The sequence below is a fragment of the Oncorhynchus masou genome, chromosome 15, assembly GCF_036934945.1.
Source record: "Oncorhynchus masou masou isolate Uvic2021 chromosome 15, UVic_Omas_1.1, whole genome shotgun sequence".
Lineage (NCBI taxonomy): Eukaryota > Metazoa > Chordata > Actinopteri > Salmoniformes > Salmonidae > Oncorhynchus > Oncorhynchus masou.
The window spans coordinates 28915342-28942649 of NC_088226.1; the positions used below are offsets into that span (position 1 = coordinate 28915342).

At 42.8% G+C, this 27308-nt stretch overlaps 2 protein-coding genes across 5 annotated transcripts in view; one reads left to right on the top strand and one right to left on the bottom strand.

Moving 5' to 3' along the window:
• The window catches only part of LOC135556103 (sarcoplasmic/endoplasmic reticulum calcium ATPase 1-like), a 32526-nt gene extending 17628 nt beyond the window's left edge, over positions 1 to 14898 (top strand). The window contains exons 15-25 of the mRNA XM_064989020.1: positions 153 to 278; positions 440 to 658; positions 1255 to 1366; positions 1698 to 1921; positions 2112 to 2332; positions 2624 to 2826; positions 5715 to 5800; positions 8754 to 8887; positions 9561 to 9678; positions 10301 to 10418; positions 14811 to 14898. Of these exons, the coding sequence (XP_064845092.1) occupies positions 153 to 278; positions 440 to 658; positions 1255 to 1366; positions 1698 to 1921; positions 2112 to 2332; positions 2624 to 2826; positions 5715 to 5800; positions 8754 to 8887; positions 9561 to 9678; positions 10301 to 10418; positions 14811 to 14848 (1599 nt within the window). The 3' untranslated portion in view covers positions 14849 to 14898. The remainder of the gene's footprint in view (positions 1 to 152; positions 279 to 439; positions 659 to 1254; positions 1367 to 1697; positions 1922 to 2111; positions 2333 to 2623; positions 2827 to 5714; positions 5801 to 8753; positions 8888 to 9560; positions 9679 to 10300; positions 10419 to 14810) is intronic.
• LOC135556104 (rab GTPase-binding effector protein 2-like) lies at positions 14237 to 26012 on the bottom strand. Of its 4 annotated transcripts, XM_064989021.1 has the most exons (12): positions 25825 to 26012; positions 24959 to 25120; positions 24579 to 24661; positions 24147 to 24506; positions 22528 to 22623; positions 22343 to 22441; positions 22121 to 22240; positions 21930 to 22008; positions 21801 to 21812; positions 17195 to 17349; positions 16932 to 17048; positions 14237 to 16768 (listed from the first exon to the last, which is right to left on the bottom strand). In XM_064989021.1, the coding sequence occupies exons 1-12, from the start codon at positions 25865 to 25867 to the stop codon at positions 16664 to 16666; spliced, it is 1431 nt and encodes a 476-aa protein (XP_064845093.1). In that variant the 5' UTR covers positions 25868 to 26012; the 3' UTR covers positions 14237 to 16663. The 4 variants fall into 4 exon arrangements, with proteins under 4 accessions (XP_064845093.1, XP_064845096.1, XP_064845095.1 ...); XM_064989024.1 differs by lacking the exon at positions 21801 to 21812 and having other exon boundaries at positions 22343 to 22426; XM_064989023.1 differs by lacking the exon at positions 21801 to 21812 and having other exon boundaries at positions 25825 to 26011.
• Positions 26013 to 27308: the final 1296 nt, after the last annotated feature.

Consider the following 27308-nt stretch of genomic DNA (forward strand, 5'->3'; position numbering starts at 1 on the left):
TTCCTCTATCCCTAATTTCCTCCCTCACTCCAGTCCACCCTCTCTCACCTCCCTCTTTTCTTTCTGGCTCCCCTCTCCAACCTCCTCCCCCATTCCATCCCTCTCATTCCTCCCTCTCCAGCCGACCCATGTCCTCTCCGTCTCTCTCCCAGGTGATCAAGCAGCTGATGAAGAAGGAGTTCACCCTGGAGTTCTCCAGAGACAGGAAGTCCATGTCAGTGTTCTGCTCCCCAGCCAAGTCCTCTAAGTCCGCTGTCGGCAACAAGATGTTCGTCAAGGTGAGAGGATACCGGCAACCGTCTCTATGGAAATGCTCAGAATAAACGCGCTAGTGACGTTGTCATATCAGTAATCGCTATAGCAATCTTGCAGTGATTGTTGATAAAGTTCCAAAATGCTCCTGACTGTTATCTCTCTCCCTCTATCTCTCTCTCCCTAGGGCGCTCCCGAGGGTGTTATTGAGAGGTGTGCCTATGTGCGCGTTGGCACCACACGTGTGCCCTTGTCCGAGCCTGTCAAGAACAAGATCATGGCTGTGATCAAGGAGTGGGGTACCGGCCGTGACACCCTGCGATGTCTGGCACTGGCCACCCGCGACACACCCCTCCGCATGGAAGAGATGAACCTCGAAGACGCCACCAAGTTTGGCGACTACGAGGTGAGAAAGGAGAGGAGAGAAGTGGGGGAGCGCTTCAGGGAGAGAGAGGGGGGGAAGAGGAATTAAAGTACTTACTGTATTAATTACTAGGTAAATAAAAGGGTTCCTGTGTTGCTCAGCGGTCTAAGGCAATGGGATCGCAGTGCTGAGGCGTGACTGGGAACCCCATAGTGTAGTGCACAATTAGCCCAGCGCCGGGGGTGGGGGTTGGCTGGGGTCTTTCTTTGGCTCATCGCGCTCTAGCAACTCCTTGTGGTGTTGAACGGGTGTTTCCTCCGACACATTGGTGCAGCTGACTTCCGGGTTAAGTGTGCAGAGTGTTAAGAAGTTTCAGAGGACGCATGTCTCAACCTTCACCTCTCCCGAGCCCATTGAGGAGTTGCAGCGATGAGACAAGGTCGTAACTAACAATTGAGGGGAAAATGTATAATAACAAAAGCAAAACAAAAATTATCATAGTAATTACTAGGTAAATACAAACAATTCTACTGGAATTTCTATCTAAATTCATTGCATTCAAGCTTTATTTGCACAACAACTCATTTAATTTCTAAAGCACTTGCCCTACGTCTCCTCTCTCTGTCTGTGGTCCTCAGACTGACCTTACCTTCGTGGGCTGTGTGGGCATGCTGGACCCCCCTCGTAAGGAGGTCATTGGAGCTATTGAGCTGTGTAGGGCTGCTGGCATCCGTGTCATCATGATCACTGGTCAGTATACTGGACAGTAAAAATCTGCTGCTTTTCATAAAGTTCCCTGGTTTCCTAGAAAACCCGGTTGGAAGTTCCCGGAATAAAGACAGAATAAACAGGAAATCCGGAATCCTCCAACCAGGAATTCTGGAAAACCTGGGATTTTGGGAAAGTTACCCAATTTTTGCAACCCTAACTCCCTTTTTCTCTCTGTCTCCATGTCTTTATCATTCCCACTGTTTCCATCCATCTACCTCTTCTCTGTTGGTTGTCTTTCCTCCATTATAGTTCATTCTGAAATAAATTGAGAAACAATATCTTACAACTCATTATCCTCCCTCCCTCCCAGGTGACAACAAGGGAACAGCCGTGGCTATCTGCCGTCGTATTGGCATCTTCACCGAGGATGAGGACACTACTGGCCGAGCCTTCACTGGCCGTGAGTTTGACGACCTGCCCCTCCACGAGCAAAAAAAAGCAGTCCGCAAGGCCTGTTGCTATGCCCGCGTTGAGCCCTCTCACAAGTCCAAGATTGTTGAGTTCCTGCAAGGCTTTGATGAGATCACAGCCATGGTGAGGGGAGGAAACAGGAACAGAGGAGACAACTATTGAAAACTCAAAAACTTTATTGTACAACCATTCAAATGACAAAAAACTGAACATTTGCAGTAATACGATTCATATCATCCAGAACACTAACAGTCATCTTCCTTCTCTACCTTCTCTTTTCTTTCTTCTCTCTCTCTTCCTCTCCCTCCACCAGACCGGAGATGGGGTGAACGATGCCCCCGCCCTGAAGAAGGCCGAGATCGGCATCGCCATGGGCTCTGGCACTGCCGTTGCCAAGTCTGCCTCTGAGATGGTCCTAGCCGACGACAACTTCTCTTCCATCGTGGCAGCCGTCGAGGAGGGCAGAGCCATTTACAACAACATGAAGCAGTTCATCCGCTACCTCATCTCCTCCAACGTTGGTGAGGTCGTCTGGTGAGTGTCCGGGGTGGGGGGTGTGAGTGTGGAGGGGGGGGGGGTGAAGTGACCACATCACAACTGAGACATAACCGTGGTTGACCGCTAATCCAGAGGGATTTATTGGAAGACAGAGATTCACTGTAGTAGCAGCATAACTACTTGACTGCCAATACATGAGTGTGACCAAGACACTACTGTGAGCAAGAACATCAATATGACGGCCACACACAGTTCTAGTCACAAATGACTCTTCTTTTTTCTTTCTTTCTTTCCCTCGCTCATCATCCATCCCTCCATCTCTCTCAGTATCTTCCTGACCGCTGCCCTGGGTCTGCCGGAGGCTCTGATCCCTGTCCAGCTGCTGTGGGTCAACCTGGTGACTGATGGTCTCCCTGCCACTGCCCTGGGCTTCAACCCCCCTGACCTGGACATCATGGGCAAGCTGCCCCGCTCCCCCAAGGAGCCCCTCATCTCTGGATGGCTGTTCTTCAGATACCTCGCCATTGGAGGTACGATACCATACCATACCAACACTTGTATTGTCCATTTTCATGGAAATGTATTCTTTGAAGTCAGGAAAACATCAAAAACACCAAATACAAAACAAAACGATACAATTACAAATGCACTGGCCATTCTGCTTTCCTCCTACTCTCCTATTCTTTCAACAACCATTGATTGGGGTCACTAGAATATAATTGTGAATGCATGACCAATACACTGCCTCATTCTAAGTAGTTTGCTAGTGTGGATGTTGATTCTCAGTAGTACGCTAAGGTGGATATTGTGTCTAAAGCCCATCCTTTGTTCACATTCTAATTGTGCCCACATTTTTAGACAGGTGTAGACAATTAAAAGACTCATTGTGATCTAATTGTAAATCAGATCTTCCAAGTGTAAACAAACAAGATCAGGTCAAAGAACACATTTTTTATATTACATTTCTTTTGTCATTTAGCAGACACTCTTATCCAGAGCAACTTACAGTAAAGCACATACCTTTTTCATAATTGTGCCCTGTGGGGATCAAACCCACAACCTTGGCATTGCAAGCTCCATGCAAAGCCAACTGAGCCACATGGGACCTGTTAGCAGGAGGTATAAACAGGGGTTATGTAGAATGCTAGCGTGGATATTGGAACAGAGCCAAGTTCCAGGTTCAACATATGCTCACTATTATGTACCTCATGAAGCTATGTCCGACACTCCAACCCTGAACTATCCCTGGCTCTGTCGTAAATCTAACTGCAACCCTGACCCAATGTCAAACACTTAGAGCCTCAACCCTCACTCACCGCTGCTTTGCCCAACAATGGGCGTACAGCAATGGCGGTCGGTGCCATTTAACATAAGGGAGAACGATTATTTTTTAATGAGTATGGCCTTATTTTTATTACAGCACATTGGATGACTGTCATTCATATTCCATTCACCCAGTTCAATGTAACATTGCTAGGTTTAGGCTACGACATGATACTACATTTTCTCTTTACCCATCATTAGGTTGCTACAACCTAACCTATGAATGAACGTTTACAACGTAGGTGCACAGGTTGAGAGAAAAATTTGAGTAATCAAGGTGACAGACAGTCGCACATTCAATATCTTCTTTCACACTCTTGCCAACATCTAGCTGATCTAGGGTGTATCATTAGTCCAACAGTTACAGCTAAAGTTAGCTAGCTAACAGTACACTTTAACTTGACATTAGGTTTATGCAGTTTTACGACGCAATATATAAAAAAGCCGCGTTTCACACGAGTACCTAGACATACTGACCAGCTCCAGTAGACAGAAGCGTGCTATATGGCAGACCAATCGAAACTCATCTCTCGGCATGTCCAGCCCACTCATTATCTCAGCCATTCATGGCTAGCGGGAAGGTTGCTCCCTTTTTCTGTGGCTAAACCAACTAGGCTCGTAATTTAACAATTTTATTCATATTTACAGATGGCATACAAGTTTGATATTAAGGCACATGAAAGTTCCCATGTTTGTGAAGGTATTTCTGCCAAAAAAAAAATGCATTTTGATAAAACAAATGGGTTTTTTTACGTTCAAACAGCTCTTCTGTGAAGTCGTGACTTGCGACATGTGCCTAGTGTCTTGAATCGGGTCACATATAGATAGCTTTCTATATATAATACATGTATTTGTTCAAAACTGTTCAGCTATTGTCATTCTCTCTCTGAGTCAACTACTCACCACACTTTATGCACTGCAGTGCTAGCTAGCTGTATCTTATGCTTTCAGTACTACATTCATTCTCTGATGCTTTGATTGGGTGGACAACATGTCAGTTCATGCTGCAAGAGCTCTGATAGGTTGGAGGACATTCTCCAGAAGTTGTTATAATTACTGTGTAAGTAAGTCTATGGATGGGGGTGAGAACCATGAGCCTGCTAGGTTTTGAATTGATGTCAATGTAGCCAGAGGAGGACGGAAAGTAGCTGTCCTCCGGCTATGCCATGGTGCTACCCTAAAAGAGTGCTGTTGAGGCTATTGTAGACCTTCATTGCAAAGCAATGTGTTTAATCAATTATTTGGTGATGTGAATGTATTTAGTATAGTTTTATTGAAAGAGGATTACTTTAATGTTTCACTTATTTTTTATGAAATTCAACATAGGCTAAACTAGCTAGCTGTATTCACTAGCTCAGTAAGGGGGGGGGATAAAACAAAATATAGCTAGCTCTCTCTCTTGCTTCTCCATAATTTTTAAAGAAATGTATTTGTTCAAAACTGTTCAACTATTCTTTCTCTCTTTCCGAGTCTACTCACCACATTCTATGCACTGCAATGCTAGCTAACTGTAGCTTATGGTTTCAGTACTTGATTGATTCTCTGGTCCTTTTATTGGGTGGACAACATGTCAGAGGAGAATAGAAACTAGCTGTCCTCCAGCTACACCATGGTGCTACCCTACAGAGTGCTGTTGAGGTTACTGTAGACCTTAAATCAATTATTTGATGCCGTGAATATATTTAGAAAAGTTTCATCTAAAAATTATAATTTATTTTGTTTCACAACAACAAAAAATACCCCTTCCTCCTCTGAGGAGCCTCCACTGGTGTACAGCCTAGACACCCTGCCCCCATCTACCACACCACATTTAAATGGAGCAGTGCTTTATTGGCATGGTGGTGGGACACAAACTGCAGCCAAAGTAATAATCACATTAATGTTACACCGTTTCTGTACATCCTAGTGATAAAGGAACACGGTAGATTAAAAAAATACACATTTAATTCAAAGTAATGAAATTCTACACAAGCAAAAAACAACAAAATATGCAATCATCTCATCTCGATACTTCAACAGGAAAAGGTCATCAAATCTATTGGACAAATTACAATTTAGATCAATGTTACCTGACTTCCTGTGGTGTGTGTTCCAGGCTACGTTGGTGTTGCAACTGTTGCTGCTGCCGCCTGGTGGTTCCTCTACAGTGAGGACGGCCCTGGTGTGTCTTTCTACCAGTTGGTGAGTAGTAGCATTAGATACGGAAGAGGAAGCAAGACCTACCACTCCCTAATTTTTATTTCAATGGAAGTCAATGAACTAAGCAGACTGCTATCACATTGGTGTCTATGAGAGGAGAACCCCCTTAAGCAAGTCCTGACCAAATCTGACCAAGACCTAAAGCAATGGGACTTCCTAAATCTGTCTCAGATTATTACCAATCCCACAAGGTATGACTCCAAACACTCAGAAAAGACTACTGTCCTCGATGTTATCCTCACAAATAATCCTGATAGGTACAGTATCGGTCTTGTGTTTTCTGTAATGACCTTAGTGAGGATCATTGTTTTACAGCCTGTGTTCATAATTGCTTCTCAGTGCAACGACCTATCCTGATTTGTCATAGACGCTTGCTAAAAAAAATGGAATGAGCAAGCCTTCATTCATGAACTGGCCTCTGTAAAATGGTATAGAATCAGCTTGATCCCTCTGTCGAAGACATTTAGACATTATTTTTTTATATTTTCAGTGGTATTGTTAACAAACACGCCCACATAAAGAAAATGAGAATTAAAAACAGGTTCAGACCCTAATTCGACCGTGTTCTTGCAGAGTTACTCAACCTCAAGAATTGCATTTGGCGAAAGGCTCGTTACACGCATACTCAGGCTGGCTATTGTTCAGGCAAATGAGAAATATGGGCACTCAGGCTACCCGGAAGGTCAAAGTTAGTTACTTTAAGGAGCAATTCTCTCTCTGTGGGTCTAACCCCAAGAAGTGTCCCTTAATGTTGATGATGTGGTTGTTACTGACAAGAGGCACATGGCTGAGCTCTTTAATTAATCACCACTTCATTAAGTCAGGATTCCTATTTGACTCAGCCATGCCTCTTTGCCCATCCAACATTTCCTCATATCCCACTCCTTCTAATGCACCTATCCCAGATGCTTCTCCCTATTTGTCCCCTGCCCCGCTACAAAGTTTCTTCATGCAGGCAGTCACTGAGTCTGAGGTGCTAAAGGAGCTCCTTAAACAAATGGGATATATTATTATTATTATTATATATTAAGACCCCCCAAAAACATCTGGGTCAGATGTTTTAGACCCTTTCTGCTGTCCCTACCATCGCCAAGCCTGTCTCTCCTTTCTGGGGAGTTTCCTATTGCTTGGAAGGCAGCCACGGTTTGTCCTTTATTTAAAGGGGTAGATCAAGCTGATCCTAATTGTTATAGGCCTCTTTCTATTTGCCCTGTTTATCAAAAGTGTTGGAAAAACGTGTCAATAATCAACTGACTGGCTTTCTTGATGTCGATAGTATTCTCTTGGGTATGCAATCTGTTTTCCGCTCAAGTTATTGATGTGTCACTGCAACCTTAAAGGCTCTCAATGATGTCACAATTTCCCTTGAGTGTTAGCAATACTGTGCTGCTATTTCTATTGACTTGGCCAAAGCTTTTGATACTGTAGACCATTCCATTCTTGTGGGCCGGCTAAGGAGTATTGGTGTCTCTGAGGGCTCTTTGGCCTGGTTTGCTAACTACCCCTCTCAAAGAGTCCGGTGTATAAAGTCATAAAATCTGCTGTTTCAGCCACTGCCTGTCACCAAGGGAGTACCCAAAGGCTCAATCCTAGGCCTCACACTCTTCTCAATTTACATCAACAACATAGCTCAGGCAGTAGAAAGCTCTATCATCCATTTATATGCAGATGATACATTCTTGTACTCAGCTGGCCCCTCCCTGGATGTTGTGTTAAATGCTCTTCAACAAAGCTTTCTTAGTGTCCAACAAGCTTTCTCTACCCTTGACCTTTGTTTTGGAGGTGTTCAGAACAAGGTTATGTGGTTTGATAAGAAGAATGCCCCTCCTCCCACAGGTGTTATTACAACCTCTTAAGGGTTTAGAGCTTGAGGTAGTCACCTCATACAAGTACTTGGGAGTATGGCTAGACGGTGTACTGTCCTTCTCTCAACACATATCAAAGCTGCAGGTCAAAGTTAAATCTAGACTTGGTTTCCTCTATCGTAATTACTCCTCTTTCACCCCAGCTGTCAAACTAACCCTGATTCAGATGACCATCCTACCCATGCTAGATGACAGAGACATCAGTTATAGATCGGCAGGTCATGTTGCTCTCGAGCGGCTAGATGTTCTTTACCATTCGGCCATCAGATTTGCCACCAATATTGTTGTCTTTAGGCCTCACTTTATATGTATTGTTGTGTTGTCTCTCTTGTTGTGATGTGTTTTGTCTAATATTTATATCGTATTTTTTTAAATCCCAGGGACCCATCCCCACAGGAGGCCTTTTGCCAGGCTGTCATTGTAATTAAGAATTTGTTCTTAACTGACTTGCCTAGTTAAATAAAGTTTAAATAAAATAAAAATGAAGCCGACAATCCCAATCCGGAACCCTAGTCTGGCTCTCTATGTCGCTCTGAATTCATGTATTTTTTCCCTATACAATCCTGGGAGTAGGGGTTACCGAGGACTTACATTTCGATTCATTATTGAGCAAAAATGTGGAGTCTGGTGTGTAGAACAGAGGTTGCGTCCCACCCTATTCCCTATATAGGGCCCTGGTTAAAAGTAGTGCACTATTGGAAATAGTCACATTTGGGATTTAACCACTCTGTAGAACAGGGATTGGTCTCCACTTTTTGTCCCAGCCCAGCACCAACACACCTGTATCACATAATAAACTATTGCTTTTTAGAATTAGAAAAACTTTGTCCATACAATGTAGAAATGTGTCTTTAGCTTCACCAGACAAAGACAGAGATCCTCATTTAAAATACACCAGTAGTCAAAGACCTTCATGATCATCATCATCATTTTTGGGGATATTTAATGTTATGGGTAGGGGCTACCTAGGGTCTAAATTTAAACTTCTTACTGAGCAAAAAATGTAGTGAATGATTCTGTGATAATCCAGTAAATGGTTCCATCCTAATTCTCTTGTTTTTTCTCTTCAGTCCCACTTCATGCAGTGCCACGAGGAAAACGAGGACTTTGTCGGCGTCCACTGCGAGGTGTTTGAGGCCGCTCCCCCCATGACCATGGCCCTGTCTGTGTTAGTCACCATCGAGATGTGCAATGCCCTCAACAGGTCAGACTGCAACTTTGGTTCCTGCCTGGTTCAATATAAAGGAATGTTTGAAGATTCATGTTAGAAATGCACGATTCAATTATGCATAACATTAAGGGCCCGTATCCCAGATTAAGCCTACTCCTTGACAAGAACAAAAAAGCACTTTCAATGGAGATGATCCATTTGGCATGCTTTGTAATGCAGGACAGGAGTAGGTTTAATCTGTGTCCTCAAAACATGCGACATTGGTAGTTTGTTAGCACTGTAATTCTTGATCCACAGTATTTCAATTTAGAGGTAGAACAGTAAAGTTACATAAAACACTTGTTTATGTATTATAGCACTTCTATGACAGTGTGTTTCTAAAACACAGCGTATCAAGAGTATGATATGAAAGCCTAATCCCAGAAGTAGCTATAACATTGAAAGTGTAGTGTAACCCCAAAGAAATTGGAAGAGTAATTTTAGAATAAACCTGCAGAACAAACATTATCTACCATCCCTCACCATGTAATGTCAGATCACACACTTCTGCACACCTCTTGGCACACACCTGCATCAACACACACATTTTAAATACTTTATTTGGATCCACAAATCAAATGTACATTTAAAAAAGGATTCAAACATCCCAGCACGCACACACAGTGTTTAGCCGGCGTGCATTACGTAACCCCTCTGTACCCCCCAGTTTGTCTGAGAACCAGTCCCTGCTGCGCATGCCCCCCTGGAGCAACCTGTGGCTGGTTGGAGCCATGTCCCTCTCCATGTCACTCCACTTTGTGATAATTTACGTCGACCCCATGCCCGTGAGTCTGCCTTACCTCGCACCACAACCCTCACCTCACATACTTGTCCTGTCCGGCTCCAAGGACCACTCGTTTTGATCCCAGATCCATCTCTCTGAATCTCTGTCTGATTCTCTCTCAGCCAAACATTTTATACAGTCCTCTTGACTGTGTTCCCTGAGACGAAGGGCTATTTAATTCGTATTGCGGAAATGTAGCGTGAGAGCGCGATTGAAATTTAAAAAGCAATGTTCCCGCGTTAGCCGAGACTGCATTCGCGGTAAACGCTACATATCTTGGCTCAATCGGAAATTACCTGAACATTTATATCGCGTAATCTGTAACGATTCAGCGATACAGATTGAATAGAGCCCTAAATAAGAGTGATACTTGGGTTAGAGTATTTGACAATTGAGTAAGGCCTAGATTCAATCTGGACCGTTATAGTGCGATTTACATTTAAAGGTAATTTCAGATTGAGCCGACATATGCACGGTTTACAGTGAGTGGTCTACGCATGCACGGAAACATTTATTTTAAAAAGGTGCATAGCCCGATCGGATTGAATCTAGCCGTAAGAATGTGATAACTAAGTAGTAGTACGTGATATGTGTCTGAAATGTGCCTGTCCTCTCCGCTGCAGATGATATTTAAATTGACCCACTTGAACGTGGACAAATGGATGGTGGTGCTCAAGCTCTCGATCCCCGTCATCCTCATTGACGAGGTCCTCAAGTTTGTGGCCCGCAATTACCTGGAGGGTAAGGACACACAATCTGTTATCAATTAAATCTATAACATTCCTTGTAATAATATCCTGTAATATCCACAGAAATATTCCCTCTAATTATTTTTGGCACTGAGCAAATTTCAGGCCTTGCTAGTGGAAACTGAAATGTTGGGAGAAATGTGTAACTTTACAGTTTTAGACAGTAGCCAATAGGATATTGTGGCTATTTGAGCATAATGTAGACCTATCAGAGTGGCCTATCAACAAAACCAATAATGCAAATCCCATAACATTTTCACAATTCTGATTTCTATGATATAGCCTACAGTAGCCTATATGGGGTGTTCAAAGCAGTCTTTTAAATACGTTTCTACATTATGCTCTTGTAGGAAGCAGTAACACCCCATCGCTGACCAATTGAAGAAAAGGCGTTAGGGCTAGGGTGGACTGTAAATTAGGTTTAGGACTGTTCCTGACCGATGTGCAATAGCAGTAGTATGTTAGAGAAATGAGGAGATGGCCAGGAATCCAATACTTGATTTTTATTGCATACACAGAGCACACTGGGTTGTTTGGAGGTCATGGAATTGTTTTTTCTTGTCAGTCACGCACAACAAAGAGCAAAAGGCAAGATGGCCACCAGATTGAATCACCAGCGCAACTGAAAGCTAGGAGGAAAACTGCAGCTTAAATAGTGCAGGAATGTAAATTAGTTTGCTGGGAACAGGTGTGGTAATTAGCCAGGGAGGGGCATGGCCAGAGGAGAAGGATAACCTGGTTGCTTTCATGAGCCTTTGTGACACCAATACTTACATATACAGTGCCTTGCGAAAGTATTCGGCCCCCTTGAACTTTGCAACCTTTTGCCACATTTCAGGCTTCAAACAAAGATATAAAACTATTTTTTTGTGAAGAATCAACAACAAGTGGGACACAATCATGAAGTGGAACGACATTTATTGGATATTTCAAACTTTTTTAACAAATCAAAAACTGAAAAATTGGGCGTGCAAAATTATTCAGCCCCTTTACTTTCAGTGCAGCAAACTCTCTCCAGAAGTTCAGTGAGGATCTCTGAATGATCCAATGTTGACCTAAATGACTAATGATAAATACAATCCACCTGTGTGTAATCAAGTCTCCGTATAAATGCACCTGCACTGTGATAGTCTCAGAGGTCCGTTAAAAGCGCAGAGAGCATCATGAAGAACAAGGAAGACACCAGGCAGGTCCGAGATACTGTTGTGAAGAAGTTTAAAGCCGGATTTGGATACAAAAAGATTTCCCAAGCTTTAAACATCTCAAGGAGCACTGTGCAAGCGATAATATTGAAATGGAAGGAGTATCAGACCACTGCAAATCTACCAAGACCTGGCCGTCCCTCTAAACTTTCAGCTCATACAAGGAGAAGACTGATCAGAGATGCAGCCAAGAGGCCCATGATCACTCTAGATGGTTTGGGCCTGCAGAGATCTACAGCTGAGGTGGGAGACTCTGTAGGACAACAATCAGTCGTATATTGCACAAATCTGGCCTTTATGGAAGAGTGGCAAGAAGAAAGCCATTTCTTAAAGATATCCATAAAAAAAGTTTCATTTAAAGTTTGCCACAAGCCACCTGGGAGACACACCAAACATGGAAGAAGGTGCTCTGGTCAGATGAAACAAAAATTGAACTTTTTGGCAACAATGCAAAACGTTATGTTTGGCGTAAAAGCAACACAGCTCATCACTCTGAACACACCATCTCCACTGTCAAACATGGTGGTGGCAGCATCATGGTTTGGGCCTGCTTTTCTTCAGCAGGGACAGGGAAGATGGTTAAAATTGATGGGAAGATGGATGGAGCCAAATACAGGACCATTCTGGAAGAGAACCTGATGGAGTCTGCAAAAGACCTGAGACTGGGACGGAGATTTGTCTTCCAACAAGACAATGATCCAAAACATAAAGCAAAATCTACAATGGAATGGTTCAAAAATAAACATATCCAGGTGTTAGAATGGCCAAGTCAAAGTCCAGACCTGAATCCAATCAAGAATCTGTGGAAAGAACTGAAAACTGCTGTTCAAATGCTCTCCATCCAACCTCACTGAGCTGGAGCTGTTTTGCAAGGAGGAATGGGAAAAAAATTCAGTCTCTCGATGTGCAAAACTGATAGACATACCCCAAGCGATTTACAGCTGTAATGGCGCTACAAAGTATTAACTTAAGGGGGCTGAATAATTTTGCACGCCCAATTTTTCAGTTTTTGATTTGTTAAAAAAGTTTGAAATATCCAATATATGTCGTTCCACTTCATGATTGTGTCCCACTTGTTGTTGATTCTTCACAAAAAATAGTTTTATATCTTTATGTTTGAAGCCTGAAATGTGGCAAAAGGTCGCAAAGTTCAAGGGGGCCGAATACTTTCGCAAGGCACTGTAACTGGGCTAATAACTCGCAAAGAATATCAACAACCGTGCACACGCACAGCTCTGAAAAGCGGCTCCACTGGCTGGTGATTGAAAGACCACTCGTGCACTACCCATCAATATAATTATACTCCGATGCGCTTTGGCTTAGCCTAGACAGCCGATAGTGGGCGTTTGAGCTGTACATTTTTTTTTTTGGATTGATGTGCCCAGCAGGTAAAACGTTCATGTCACCTGTGGGCCGGCTCGTACATGAAGCATCATTTTCATTTTTAACCAGCTTTAATGGCGGGCTGTCTGAATTTCTTTTTAGAAAAGTGTGTACTGTAGCAGTGATGTAAAGAACTTAAGTAGTTTTTTTTGGTATCTGTACTTCACTTCATATTTTTGACAACTTCATAGTTTTACTTCACTACATTCATAAAGAAAATGTACTTTTTACTCCATACATTTTCCCGGACACCCAAATTGTGCTCGTTACATTTTGAATTGCTTAGCTGGACAGAAATTGTCTAATTCATACACCTATTAATATAACGCATTGTCATCGCTACTGCCTCTGATCTGGCAGACTCACTAAATACATGCTTCGTTTGTAAATTATGTCTGAGGGTTGGAGCGTGCCCCTGGCAATTTGAAGAAGAAAAAAATGGTGCCATCTGCATGGGAGTCCTCTGGAGGTGGTGCGTGTCTGTGCACGCAAACAGCTTAGTGAACATTGATCCAGACATTCATACCTGCTTCAATGACTTACTAAGACTATCATCCATTCTAAATATTACCTATTTAAATTCCAAACCTTTAATAAGTTAATATGATTTCTCTTCCCATCGGGTGCCTTCATTGCCCTCTCCCCCACTTTTCTATACCTGTCACTGCCTTCGCTACTCCCCCCGTCCATCCCGTTTTCACTTTGTTTATGATTCAATGGTTTTGTGTTGACACCATCTGGATACTAAATTAACACTGATAATATAATATCCACTCATATGTATTCACTAAAGTCTGTGTGAGTGTCTTCCAAAAAGTTTCTAAAAATCCCCATATTGCTTAATAAAAGTTAGTCTAATTTTATGGCTGTGTCACATTTAGGTAGTAATTGACTTTGTAGACTCTTCCACCAGCAAGATCTAGCTTGGGGACAAATCAAATCAAACTGTCACATGCGCCAAAATACAACAAGTTTAGACCTTACCGTGAAATGCTTACATACAAGCCCTTAACTCTTCTTGAACTGCACTGTTGGTTAAGAAAATATTGACCAACTAAAGTCAAAAACAATAAAAACAATAACATAACGAGGGAATACAGGTTACTTGAGGTAATTCGTACATGTAGGTAGTGGTAGGACAAGGTTAGCCTTTGCAGTTAACTCGTTAATATTACAATTTTCCAACATTAACATTTAACTACAGTCAACACACAGTAGGAGCCTATTATTGTATGGAAAAGTCAGGTTTATTTTATGAACATAGTAATACTTTTGGTATCATTTAGCAGATGCTTTTATCCAAAACTTGGTCATGTGTGAACACATTTTAAGTGGGTGGCCCCTGGGAATTGAACCCACAATCCTGGCATTGGAAGCGCCATTCAGTTAACCCACTGTTCCTAGGCCATCATTGAAAATAAGAATTTGTTCTTAACTGACTTGCCTGGTTAAATAAAAGGTAAAAAATAAAAATGCTTTACCAACTGAGCTACACAGAACCACCAATATTTGCTGTTGAGTAGATAAGTGTTGTATAACATCAATTGAGCAGAACTAAAATGTAACTAAATGGCCAGAATAATAGATGAATGCCCAACTCCACATTAATCAATAGTACTTCATGTAGATCTAAAAGGACTGTATTTCTAACAATATGGGAATTTTAGGCTGGGTTGGAATGTTCCCCATATTGCTTATACCTATCCTCCAAATTGATCCCTAGGGGCTAGTGCTCAATTTGGGACTTAAGTCTAGCCCTTCCTTATCCGGTTGCCAATACCCTTCTCTTTCCCTTGCAGTTGCTGATGACAATCTAGTAAGCAAGAAGTGGGACTAAAATAACACCAGGAGTATAAAGGAGAGAAAAGAATGAGAAGAGGAACAGTGGAAGCACTTCCCAGAAAACCAGAGCGCAGACCATCACTAGAAGTGAGAGAAAAGAATCCAACAAGATCAAAGAATGAAACAAAAGACACCAGAAAAAAAAACAAAAAATGTAAAATTAAAAAATATATATATTTCTTTGTGTATGTATTGAAATAAAGTTAATATATAAGAAAGTGTTATGAACAATATATTCAAATTATTCTGACTTCTTAAAAAATAAAAACTGTTTTAAAAGAGAATACAAAAGTGGCTGGTTAGTTGTTATTGGTTTGATTCCCAGTATCTCATACTTGCTTATGGTTGATGAGAAGCATCTTCACCTTCACTTATGAGTCCTTTGGTGTCTGTGGAGATCAACCATGGATTTACAGCTGCAGACAGCGCATTTGAAGGCTTGGTTGGAGGGGGCAGGAATAGCCCTGTGAGCATGCCTCAGGTGGCTAGGTCTTCTATACTGGATGGTTTGATCTTGCACCTCTTCAGAGGTTTTAATTCGTTCCTGCATCCGTTTCTTCTGGCCACCAGCAGAGCGTTCATGTGGCCGTTGAGCACTTTCGGCGGATGCCGGCACTCTAGGACGCAGATGACATAAACAATCACCAACTAAGATGGCTTGGTCAAGGTGGACTGCATGCTAACACTGCCAGTCCATTTCAGTACCTCCGTGTGGTGTACTGCATCCTGCCAGGTAACACAGAGGATCTTCTTGAGGCCCTTTATTTGGAAGGCCTCCAGGGTTTTCATGTGCCGACTAAGGGATCCATGCTTCACAGCTGTATAACAGGGTGGACACACACACAAACCTCTCTCTCCGCAAACAATTACACAAGAAAAACATGATCCTGCAATGAGTAGATTTTCAATGTATATTTATATATTAAGGTAATTAGTATCAACAAGAGAATGCAAAATTAATTCACAGGTTTCTTCTCTTATTCTTCATTTTAAAAAGTGGTAAAGTCTAAAAAGGTATAAAGGTAATTGTGTCACTGGAGTGGTTGTTTCGAGTTTTTAGTGTTACTCGCTGGTATCAACAAGGGCAGTGGTTTTAGATCAATGATTGGAAGTCAAGCAAAGTGCCCACTGGTCCTGAGAGGTGGGTGAGTGTGTGCATTTCCATGTGTCAGAAGTATCATAATACGTTATAGCTTACAGTAGATACTGGCCTATTTTCAACATATTGCATTTTAGTGACTTCCACTAAAGCAGTAGTGGAGTGTTGGAGTGTTTCTCATCACATCCGACTGGCGGGAATGTCAAGTCAGGAACTTCAATACAAATATTCAAGTCCTCAATGAGTCCAGTAAAAAAGGTGGTTAAGGCCAGTCTTCGAATGAGTGTTTGGTCATTGAACATGAGAAAATATATTTTTTAAACTCCCAAATATGGAAAGATGTGGAGGGCGCTCAAGCAACAAGTCGAGGAGCAACCAAAAATATCATCATTGAACAGCTCCAAAGTACAAATATTCCAAGTCACATTACAAGCTGAGGTGGTGATTCCCAATGTTGGAGAGGATTGGCCTGAACAATGCCAGCATAGATCTGACTCATTATTAGTGGTCTGGAATGAAAAGGTGATTTGTCTATCAGTGATTATTCACAGTGCCTTGCTAAGCCCACTCCTCTTCAAAGCAGGGATAGTGGCCATGTCTTTCTACATGGTTACGGTTGCACTTCATGTCCAGCCTCGTTCTTATTGGTCACCCTTGGAATACTTCCCGTTTCTCCCTTCGCTTTGGCTCTGTTGTGCTGCTCTGATAGACTCACGTGGCATCAGTGGGTGGGGCACCCTCTTCAGGAAGCCCCTCCTCCAAGATGTCCCTGACCTGGTCCAGAGTTTCAGCCTGACGGATCAACTCCAGCTTCACCTAGAAGAAAGCGATAAAGGACAGAGAGACAGACAAAAGGGAGAGAGAGAGGGTGGAGTAAGAAGCCTCAGTCATTTGACCTAGATCAGTGCTGTAAAATAACATAAACCAACCCAATGTGAATACACACCCAGTGGGCTGGTCCTGAATCTGTGTAATGTACCTGCAGTGACTGTGAAAGCTGGACAAAGTCCCTCTGCACCATCTGACTGGTGTCCACCTGAGAACGCATACTGATGATCTGGCTACGCAGCTCCAAACACTGTTGCTGGAGGGACGCCTAGGAGGGAGATAGAAAGGGAGAGAGAATGGTGAGAGGGAAAGAACTACAGTAACATGTTATCTTTCCTACTTTGGGAACACTAAGTACACAAAAGGTACAACACGGACGGACACAAATCTATCCCTGGTCCCCCTGTGCAGTACCTTGTCATGGCTGAGAGTCTTGCTGTCTCCTTGTAGGTGTGAGAGCGCCACGCCGAGGCCTTGTAGCTCGGTGCGACCGTTCTGTAGCTCCAACTGCAGCGTCTCCTCTTGACACTGGACCCGCTCCATCTCGGTCTTCAGACTGGACAGCTGCACTGCAGAGGGCAAAGCTTTTATTGAACAAGGAAGTACCATCGAGGTTAGAAGACCAGTTTCACAAGGGAAAGACAACGGGCGTGTTCGAGCAGATATGTTTTGTCAAGTCACCGCCTTTCAAAGTGTATTGCATTATGTGGATAACTGCATGAACGTCACAAAAACAACCATGTGATCAAAGGTTATGCGGTTTGATGAAGTCTCTTTCAATTGCTGCAGTTGCTTTTCACCGATGGCACCATGCAGCCATCGCCTGGCTACTGGGAGGCACTACTTGTCAACCAATCAATGTTTTTGGTATTTGAGACCTTTAACAAATGCTTTACACACTACCTTCAGAAAGTATCCATACCCCTTGACTTATTCCACATTGTGGTGTTACAGCTTCAATTCAAAATGGATAAAAAAAAAAAATTCCTGCTCACCCATTTACACAAAACCCCATAATGACAAAGTGAAAACATGTTTTTTTATGTTAACAAATATATAAAATACAGAAATATCTCATTACATAAGTATTCACATGTTAGAATCTCCGTTGGCAGCAATAACAGCTGTGAGTCTCTGGGTAAGTCTTTAAGAAACGTGTCAAACTCATTCCAGGGGGGGGGGCAGTGTTTTTGCTCCTCCCTTGTACTTGATTGATGAATTAAGGTCACTAATTAGTAAGGAACTCCACTCACCTGGTTGTCTAGGTCTTGATTGAAAGGATAAAACAAAAACCAGCACACACTAGGCCCTCCATGGAATGAGTTTGACACCCCTGCTCTAAGCACTTTGCACACCTGGATTGTACAATATTTGCCCATTATTCTTTAAGCTCTATCAAATTGATTGTTGTTCATTGTTAGAAATCCATTTAAGTCTCGCCATAGATATTCACCCTGATTTAAGTCAAAACTGTAACTCGGCCACTCAGGAACATTCACCGTCTTCTTGGTAAGCAACTCCAGTGTAGATTTGTGTTTTAGGTTATTGTCCCGCTGAAAGGGGAATTTACACCCAAGTGTCTGATGGAAAGCAGACAGACAGGTTTTCTTCTAGGATTTTGCCTGTGTCATTCCATTTTTTTTATTTTATCCAGAAAAATTCCCTAGTCCTTAACGATTACTAGCAAACCCATAACATGATGCAGCCACCACTGTGCTTGAAAATATGGAGAGTGGTACTCAGTAATGTGCTGTATTGGATGTGCCCTAAACATAAGACTTTGTATTCGTGCCAAAAAGTCCATTGCTTTGCCACATTCTTTGCAGTATTACTTTAGTGACTTGATGCAAACAGAATGCTTAAGGAATATTATTTTATTCTGTACACTTCCTAATTTTCACTCTGTCAATTAGATAACATATGGAATTGTTTTAAGATGGTCATACAGGGGATCATTTAGTTTTGATTTTTAATTTTAGGACCCCTTTAGATATAAAAACATTTGATAAAACATCAAATTTGGACTTACTGCCATCAGCCCATAGAAATGCATTAAATAACAGATTGATACATGGAAAAACAGTAAAAAATAAACCAAATTGAAGTTTCAAACAAAGTTTCTGTCCTATATCAGAGAGACATAAGAAAGATTTAAAAATTATTTAAATAACTTTGGGACCCATATTTAACAAAATAAAATTGTCACCTTACTACTTCCATACAAGGTTCCATTAATATTTCGAACTGGTACTGGGCTACCTTAAGACGGGTCTTGTGAGCGTCAAAACAACTGACATGTACGTGTTCGCAAGTCTCACCTTTGCATACAAAAAAAGAAAAATCTGCATAGAGGGGTCATATTACAGTGTTAACCAAACGCTACAGACAGAAGTTGGCAGATCGGCGGTACCGACTCCATAAGTGGCGCTTGTGGGGGCAGTAGAGCTAAACGTAGAACACCATCGTGTTTGCAAGAGTCATGTAGGACAAACCATTCGGACGCTACAGATGTTTTCATGAGAAAACCGGTTTTCAGGATGTCTCATGGTCTGAAAAACACCACTGTAGCTCGGCCACCTTCCACCTCAGATGCAGAAGGCTGACATTGGCAAATGCTGTGGATTGAGATTGCATGGGCAATAAAAACAATAACAGTTCTCTAACTTAGCATTAAAAAAATAAAAATCCAACTAGACTTTCGCAGAGGCGCGGACATTGACTTTAGGGAGTTATTAAAAACACTATTACAGCACACAGTGAGTTCATGGAAATTATTATTGTTCAGCAAATTTTAACTCCTGAACTTATTTAGGCTTGCTATAACAAAGGGGTTGAATACTTTTTGACTCAAGACATTTGTGACCTGTTTCAACAAGCTGGGTGTAAGTCGCACGTCACTACTTCAGTCATTTTCATAACAATTATTATTTTTTTTCATCAAAAAGCATTTTTGGCCAAAATGCCTTCTGGAACATGTGGGGAGAACAAGTATTTGATAACCTGCAAAATTGGCAGTGTTTCCTACTTACAAAGCATGTAGAGGTCTGTATTTGATCACTTACCTACCAGTAAGAATTCTGGCTCTCACAGACCTGTTAATTTTTCTTTAAGAAGCCCTCCTGTTCTCCACTCATTACCTGTATGAACTCATTACCTGTATAAAAGACACCTGTCCACACACTGAAACAAACAGACTCCAACCTCTCCACAATGGCCAAGACCAGGGAGATGTGTAAGGACATCGGGGATAGAATTGTAGACCCGCACAAGGCTGGGATGGGCTACAGGACAATAGGCAAGCAGGCTGGTGAGAAGGCAACAACTGTTGGCACAATTATTAGAAAATGGAAGAAGTTCAAGATGACGGTCAATCACCCTCGGTCTGGGGCTCCATGCAAGATCTCACCTCGTGGGGCATCAATGATCATGAGGAAGGTGAGGGATCAGCCCAGAACTACACGGCAGGACCTGGTCAATGACTTGAAGAGAGCTGGGACCACAGTCTCAAAGAAAACCATTAGTAACACACTACGCCGTCATGGATTAAAATCCTGCAGCGCACACAAGATCCCCTGCTCAAGCCAGTGCATGTCCAGGCCCATCTGAAGTTTGCCAATGACCATCGGGATGATCCAGAGGAGGAATGGGAGAAGGTCATGTGGTCTGATGAGACAAAAATAGAGCTTTTTGGTCTAAACTCCACTCGCCGTGTTTGGAGGAAGAAGAAGGATGAGTACACCCCCAAGAACACCATCCCGACCGTGAAGCATGGAGGTGGAAACATTCTTTGGAGATGCTTTTCTGCAAAGGGGACAGGACGACTGCACCGTATTGAGGGGGGGGGGGGTGGATGGGGCCATGTATCGCGAGATCTTGGCCAACAACCTCCTTCCCTCAGTAAGAGCATTGAAGATGGGTCGTGGCTCGGTCTTCCAGCATGACAACGACCCGAAACACACAGCAAGGGCAACTAAGGAGTGGTTCCGTAAGAAGTATCTCAAGGTCTTGGAGTGGCCTAGCCATTCTCCAGACCTGAAATCAATACAAAATCTTTGGAGGGAGCTGAAAGTCCATATTGCCCAGCGACAGCCCCAAAACCTGAAGGATCTGTATGGAGGAGTGGGCCAAAATCCCTGCTGCAGTGTGTGCAAACCTGGTCAAGAACTACAGGAAACGTATGATCTCTTTAATTGCAAACAAAGGTTTCTGTACCAAATATTAAGTTCTGCTTTTCTGATGTATCAAATACTTATGTCATGCAATAAAATGCAAATTATTTACTTAAAAATCATACATTGTGATTTTCTGTATTTTTGTTTTAGATTCCGTCTCACAGTTGAATTGTACCTATGATAAAAAAATTAGACCTCTACATGCTTTGTAAGTAGGGAAAACCTGCAAAATCAGCAGTGTATCAAATACTTGTTCTCCCCACTGTGTGTGTGTGTGTGTGTGTGATATATTATATATACACACAGACACACACACACCATTTTCTAGATCTGAATCTCTACTTTTATCCAATATGATTAATACCGTTTCAAATGTTGCTCCATAAGACCAAATCCAAGTGGTAGGTCACATTTCAGCTTTAAATTTTTAATTAAAATTTGTACATATTTCAAAAACCACAATTCCACTTTGACATTACGGTGTACAGTGAAATCTCAATTTAATAATTTTTAACATTTAGTCTAACAATATGTGGAAAAGGTCAAGGGGTGTGAATACTTTCTGAAGGCACTTCAGAAATTATGTTTTCAGTTTGTGTGATCTGGGGTTAAAGAAAAGTTTAATAGACCTTTATAAAGGTCTTGGCTGTGGCAGATGCACCTCCCTGACTTTCGTCTACAGTCCGCTTTGTTAGCCTACGTAATCTAACGTAACCTATGAGTTTACTACGGTCAACGCTTGTTATCAACTGCCCGTGTGTTATGCATTACTGATTAATTCCTATGGCCTTCTATACCACACACTTACATATGATCTTTCACACACATATATAATAATGCCCACTCACCTTGTAAAACTTCTGTTGAGGCAGAACCATAGGAGAAAGAGAGAATGTATGTTGGTTTTGAACCAGCTGGCAAGTTCTATTATACTTATCAACACAAAGAAAGAGCAAAGGAAAGGCAGATGAACAGACCACTCTCCTCCACGCGGGTCTCCAGTTGTTCCTTCAGATTGACGATCTCAATACGCAGCCTCTCCGCACTGTGTGCCCCCTACAGGTGAGAGTACAGTAGTGCATACAATAAGTATATTTCCTTTGTATTGCAATGATTCTTGACTGTATGAACACACACAAAAGTGCACACATATACACACATTCTGTACCTGTAGTATAGGACCAAGGGGTGTGTTGGCGTCCCCTGCCCCAACCATCTCCTCGATCTCCTCCCCTTTTAGCCTGAACAGCTCGTTACGCACCCTCCTCTGAGAGAAAGACAGCTCTGCCTGGGAACACAACACACAAGCACACACACAAAACATCTCAAACACACACTACATGAACCTCATCCCCCTCCTCCCTGGTTGGACCAAGTGCCGGTCACTCACCAGCCTGCTTTGGATGGCATTCTGTGATTGGTTGAAAGACTTCTGCAGCTCCTGTAGGAGGGCCTCGGAGGTCTGAACCTGAGACTGGAGAACTGAGACCTGACACACACAGTAACATTCAATTCCGTGGATAACTGACGTTTCTCAATATACAGTATATGCCATGTGTGTAAAGGTGTGCGTACGTGTGTGTGTGTCTCAGCAGTCTGTGTGTCCAGCTCGCTCTCCAGCTTGGTCCTCTCTTCCCTCAGTCGACTCAGCTCTCCCTCCCGCTCCACAACCTGCACATCACACCACACCACATTAGACACCATGAGTCCACACCACGTCAGATGTCTCGAGACCATTTACAGACCTGTACAGTTCGATAGTCAAACACACCAATGTTGGCTGTTTTAACAGGCTTTAAGTACACTTAAAAATAACTGCAACAATTTCAAAAACATTTTACCGAGTTATCGTTCATATAACGAAAATCAATTGAAATAAACTCATTAGGCCCTAAACTATGGATTGTACATGACTGGGAATATAGATTTGATCTGTTGGTCAGACATACCCCCAAAAAGGTAGAGGCATGGATCAGAAAAACAGTCAGTATCTGGTGTGACCACGAATTGCCTCATGCAGCACGACATCTCCTTGCGAGGGAGTTGATCAGGTTGTTTGTGGTCTGTGGAATGTTGTCCCACTACTCTTCAATGGCTGTGCAAAGTTGCTGGATATTGGCGGGAACTGGAACACGCCGTCGTATATGTCGGCGGATAAATGGCACGACAATGGGCCTCAGAATATCGTCCCGGTATCTCAGTGCATTCAAATTGCCATCGATAAAATTTAATTGTGTTCGTTGTCCATAGCTTATGCCTGCCCATACCATAACCCACCATGGGGCACTGTTCACAACGTTGACATCAGCAAACCGCTCGCTCACACGACACCATACACGCCGTCTGCCATCTGCATGGTACAGTTGAAACCGGGATTCTACCGTGAAAAGCACACTTCTCCAGCGTGCCAGTGGCCATTGAAGGTGAGCATTTGCCCACTGAAGTTAGTTACGACGCCAAACTGCATTCAGGCCAAGACCTTGGTGAGGACAACGAGCACGCAGATGAGCTTCCCGAAGACGATTTCAGACAGTTTGTGCAAAAATTCTTCGTTTGTGCAATCCCATGGTTTCATCAGCTCTCCAAGTGGCTTGTCTCAGACAATCCCACAGATGAAGAAGTCGGATGTGGAGGTCCTGGTGTGGTTACACGTGGTCTTCGGTTGTGAGGCCGGTTGGACGTACTGCCAAATTCTCTAAAACGACATTGGAGGCAGCTTATTGTAGAGAAATTAACTTTAAATTCTCTGGCAACAGCTCTGGTCGACATTCTTGCAGTCAGCATGCAAATTTGCACGCTCCTTCAAAACTTGAGACATCTATGGCATTGTGTTGAGTGACAACTGCACATTTTAGAGAGTGGCCTTTTATTGTCCACAGAACTTGTGAAATGATCATGCTGTTTAATCAGCCTCTTAATATGCCACACCTGTCAGATGGATGGATTATCTTGGCAAAGGAGAAATGCTCACTAACAGGGATGTAAACAAATTTTTGCACAACATTTGAGAGAAATAAGCTGTGTGTGTTTATGGAACATTTCTTGGATCTTTTATTTCAGCTCATGAAGCATGGGACCAACACCTTAGATGTTGCACTTATATATTTTTTCAGTATAAGTCCTAGTTGGAGTGTGTTTGTGTGGCTGGTGCTCACTTGTTTGCTTAGTGAATTGATGTCAAAGTGTGTGTTCACCTGTGTGTTAAGCGAGTCCCATTCGGTGTGTGTGACCAGACGGTGGCCAGGCGGGGGCAGGTAGATGGCCTCGGGCACCAGGGTTCCCGTGGAGACCAGGGAGGCAGTGTCTTCCTGGGAAGGTTGGCGGCGGGGCAGTGATGGCGTGTCCAAAGAGAAGGAGGAGAAAGAGGCGAAGTCACAGTTCTGGGAGAAATAGCCCTCCAGCCCTGCCCCTTCACCCTCCCCTGGTCCCTCAGCCTCCGCTGGTTGGCTATCCCATCCATCTGTTCTTGGCTTTCTGAGGCTATCGGTGGGGTCTGTCGACTGGCCCTCGGACTGCATAGCTCCCGCCTCCACCCCATCCTTCTTTATACTGCCCTGAGTGAGAGCGAGAGCAGTCAGAGACAAGGAAATGGGTTAAGTAACATTGAGGTGAACACACTCACACACCTGAGACTGCACACTGGCTCTCCTCCACTGGGCTCGCTCAGACTGCAGAGTAGATATTCTAGCCTCATACTGAGAAGCCGTCTCTGAGAATAGAAGAGAGAAACGAGATGACAGACAATAACAGGCCATCTAGGTGGGTCCTACACATTGTCTGCATTCCAAATGGCACACTATTCTCCATCTAGTGCAAAAATGTTGACAATAGCCCCCATTGGGAATGGATGATGAATAGAACGGAGCAACCTTCCTCAGAAGAGAGGGGACCCGCCCATCTATACAATGGTAGGGAAACACTGGTATGTAGAAAGAAATGTCTTCAACCCCTGACTGCATCTCCTGGTCACACTGTGTGTGTGTGTGTGTGTGGCTCTCTCTCTGACCTCTGAGGGCCTCCTGAAGAGACTGCATCTCCTGGTCACACTGTCTCTGCAGCTCTCCCAGCTCCTCCTGTTTGCTCAGTTCGCAGATTGTCGCTACGCCCTGCCAGTGCTCCAGCTGCGCTCGGCAATCTGCTAGCTGGGCCTGCAAGCTCTCCATTGCACCTGACAAGAAGAAAAACAGATGATGTTCTCTCTCAATTTATGGTGAACACAGGACAATGGGGTTCAACAGTCCCAGAGAGACAGACTTCAAGATATCTTATGAGCTGCGTAAAGCATGATCATGTAAGCAATTGCATTTAGACCTACTACACAGGCTATCCCTTCCACTGTAAATAACATTATAAAACACCCCATGCAAAGCAATTCACAAATGTAATAATACACCTGTTGACAATCGAACTGACAGATAGAGACAACATTGTTTTGGCTCAGTGTAGACATGGCAATCCTTGGCACACCCCTGCCACAGCTTCTAATTAGGCTGACTGACGTCTCCACAAAAATCACACGTATTATGGCTAAATCCCTGCCTCTTTCTACAATTCCTCTTCTTAAAATCTGATTTTAAACGTAACCACACTGCTGACCTTATGCCTAACTAACCTTAAATTAAAGACCTAAAAGAACATTTTAGTTTTTACGATATAGCCATTTTGACTTTGTGGTAGTAACAGGAAGGTCAAAAGAGTTCACTCAGCAAGTGACAGCAACAGCAACATTTCGTACATGTTCAGTGGTCTGTAGCTACATTCCGAAATTCGCACGCATTTGTGAGATTTGTCTATCACACAGGGTTAACGTTAGTTAGCTAGCAATCAAGCCAGCGTAGCTAAAGCACTTGGCTAACTTGGTGACTTTCTTACCAGTGTCGTCCTTCTGAGAGTTCACCGACGGTTCCATTATCATTTGTTTCCGAGCTGTTCTATAATGGCACCAACTGTCTTAGTGGTGAAAAACATCTACTGGTTGGGTTGGTGTGAGAGCTCAAAGCATGACTTATTCACTCCTGGTCAACCTCAGGAAATCACTTTCCCCGGTTTAAACCCACGGACATTACGTAACATCCTTCCTAAATGCCGACGACTGCATTGCATTTTCCGTTATTCTCCCCAGTTAAACTACCGTATTGTGATGGGATGAGCGAATCCTAATATGTGGGTTATTAAAATGCCAACCATTTTTAAAGGGAGAGAATCTGTATTTTGAATACAGCTAATAAGTGCTGTCTAGTTTCCGTATGTCTGTTCCTGCCACGAATTTTGCGTAGCTGTGTCAATTTTTTTATAATGGGCTGTACGTTATTTATTAGGGATACCTGGAGAAAATCGGATCTCTGAAATGAAAATTACGGCCCTCCTTTCAGTAAAATATATTTTGACCTGACCCTACCCGAAAACACTTTTAAAAAAGTGACCCTCCCCTATACCCCAAATAATAATTAAAACAAATTGGATACCAGAGAAAATCCCTACATTTTACCCTCACTCCTACGACAGACCAGAGCCTTAAAAATATATATATATTTTTTACCAGTCAAAAGTTTGGACACACCTACTCATTCCAGGGTTTTCTTTATTTTTACTATTTTCTACATTGTGGAATAATAGCAAAGACATCAAAACTATGAAATAACACGTATGGAATCAGTGGCTATAATGGTGTCTTCACCTGCTCTTCTCTCTGGTGGTTTAGCCATCAAAGTTTTGTTTACAATATTTCATGGTATTGTGTAAAAAATAAATAAAAAAACGTTATGTGAATACTGAATCTGCTATGGTGAGAAGGAAACAGCCAACACTTACACTTATTTCAATACATTTTATTTTCAATGTCCAGCAATGCAATATGGTGTGAAATGACATATTAACATCAACATCTGTCTCTTTACAGTTCAACCAATACATAAACACTTCCCGAATAGCGCTGAGCCATAAAAGGGCATTATAATGTCAAGCAGTAGAAATGAGTATTTCCTGAATAGCAAAACGTATTCAGTGATACTGTACTAATGCATTTTGAAAAGTCCATTATACAAGTCCTTCGCTTTAGTCAACCTCTTCAATGGTTGAGCCTTGGGAGCTGGTACCAGAGCTAGACCGTGTCAGTGGTCATCCCTCCTTGCTGGTACAGCTTGGTAATGATGAATGAAGCTCGTGCTCCTCTCAAAGCTGCTCTTCATATTGAAGGTGTACGACACCAGGGAGTTCTTGGCTGCAATTTTCTCCCTCTGCATTGTCCTCAGCTTTGTATTTGTTGGCATCCTGCAACATCCTCTCAATGTCCTCTTTGCTGAGCCGCCCCTTGTCGTTGGTGATGGTGATTTTGTTCCCTTTGCCCTTGCTCGTGT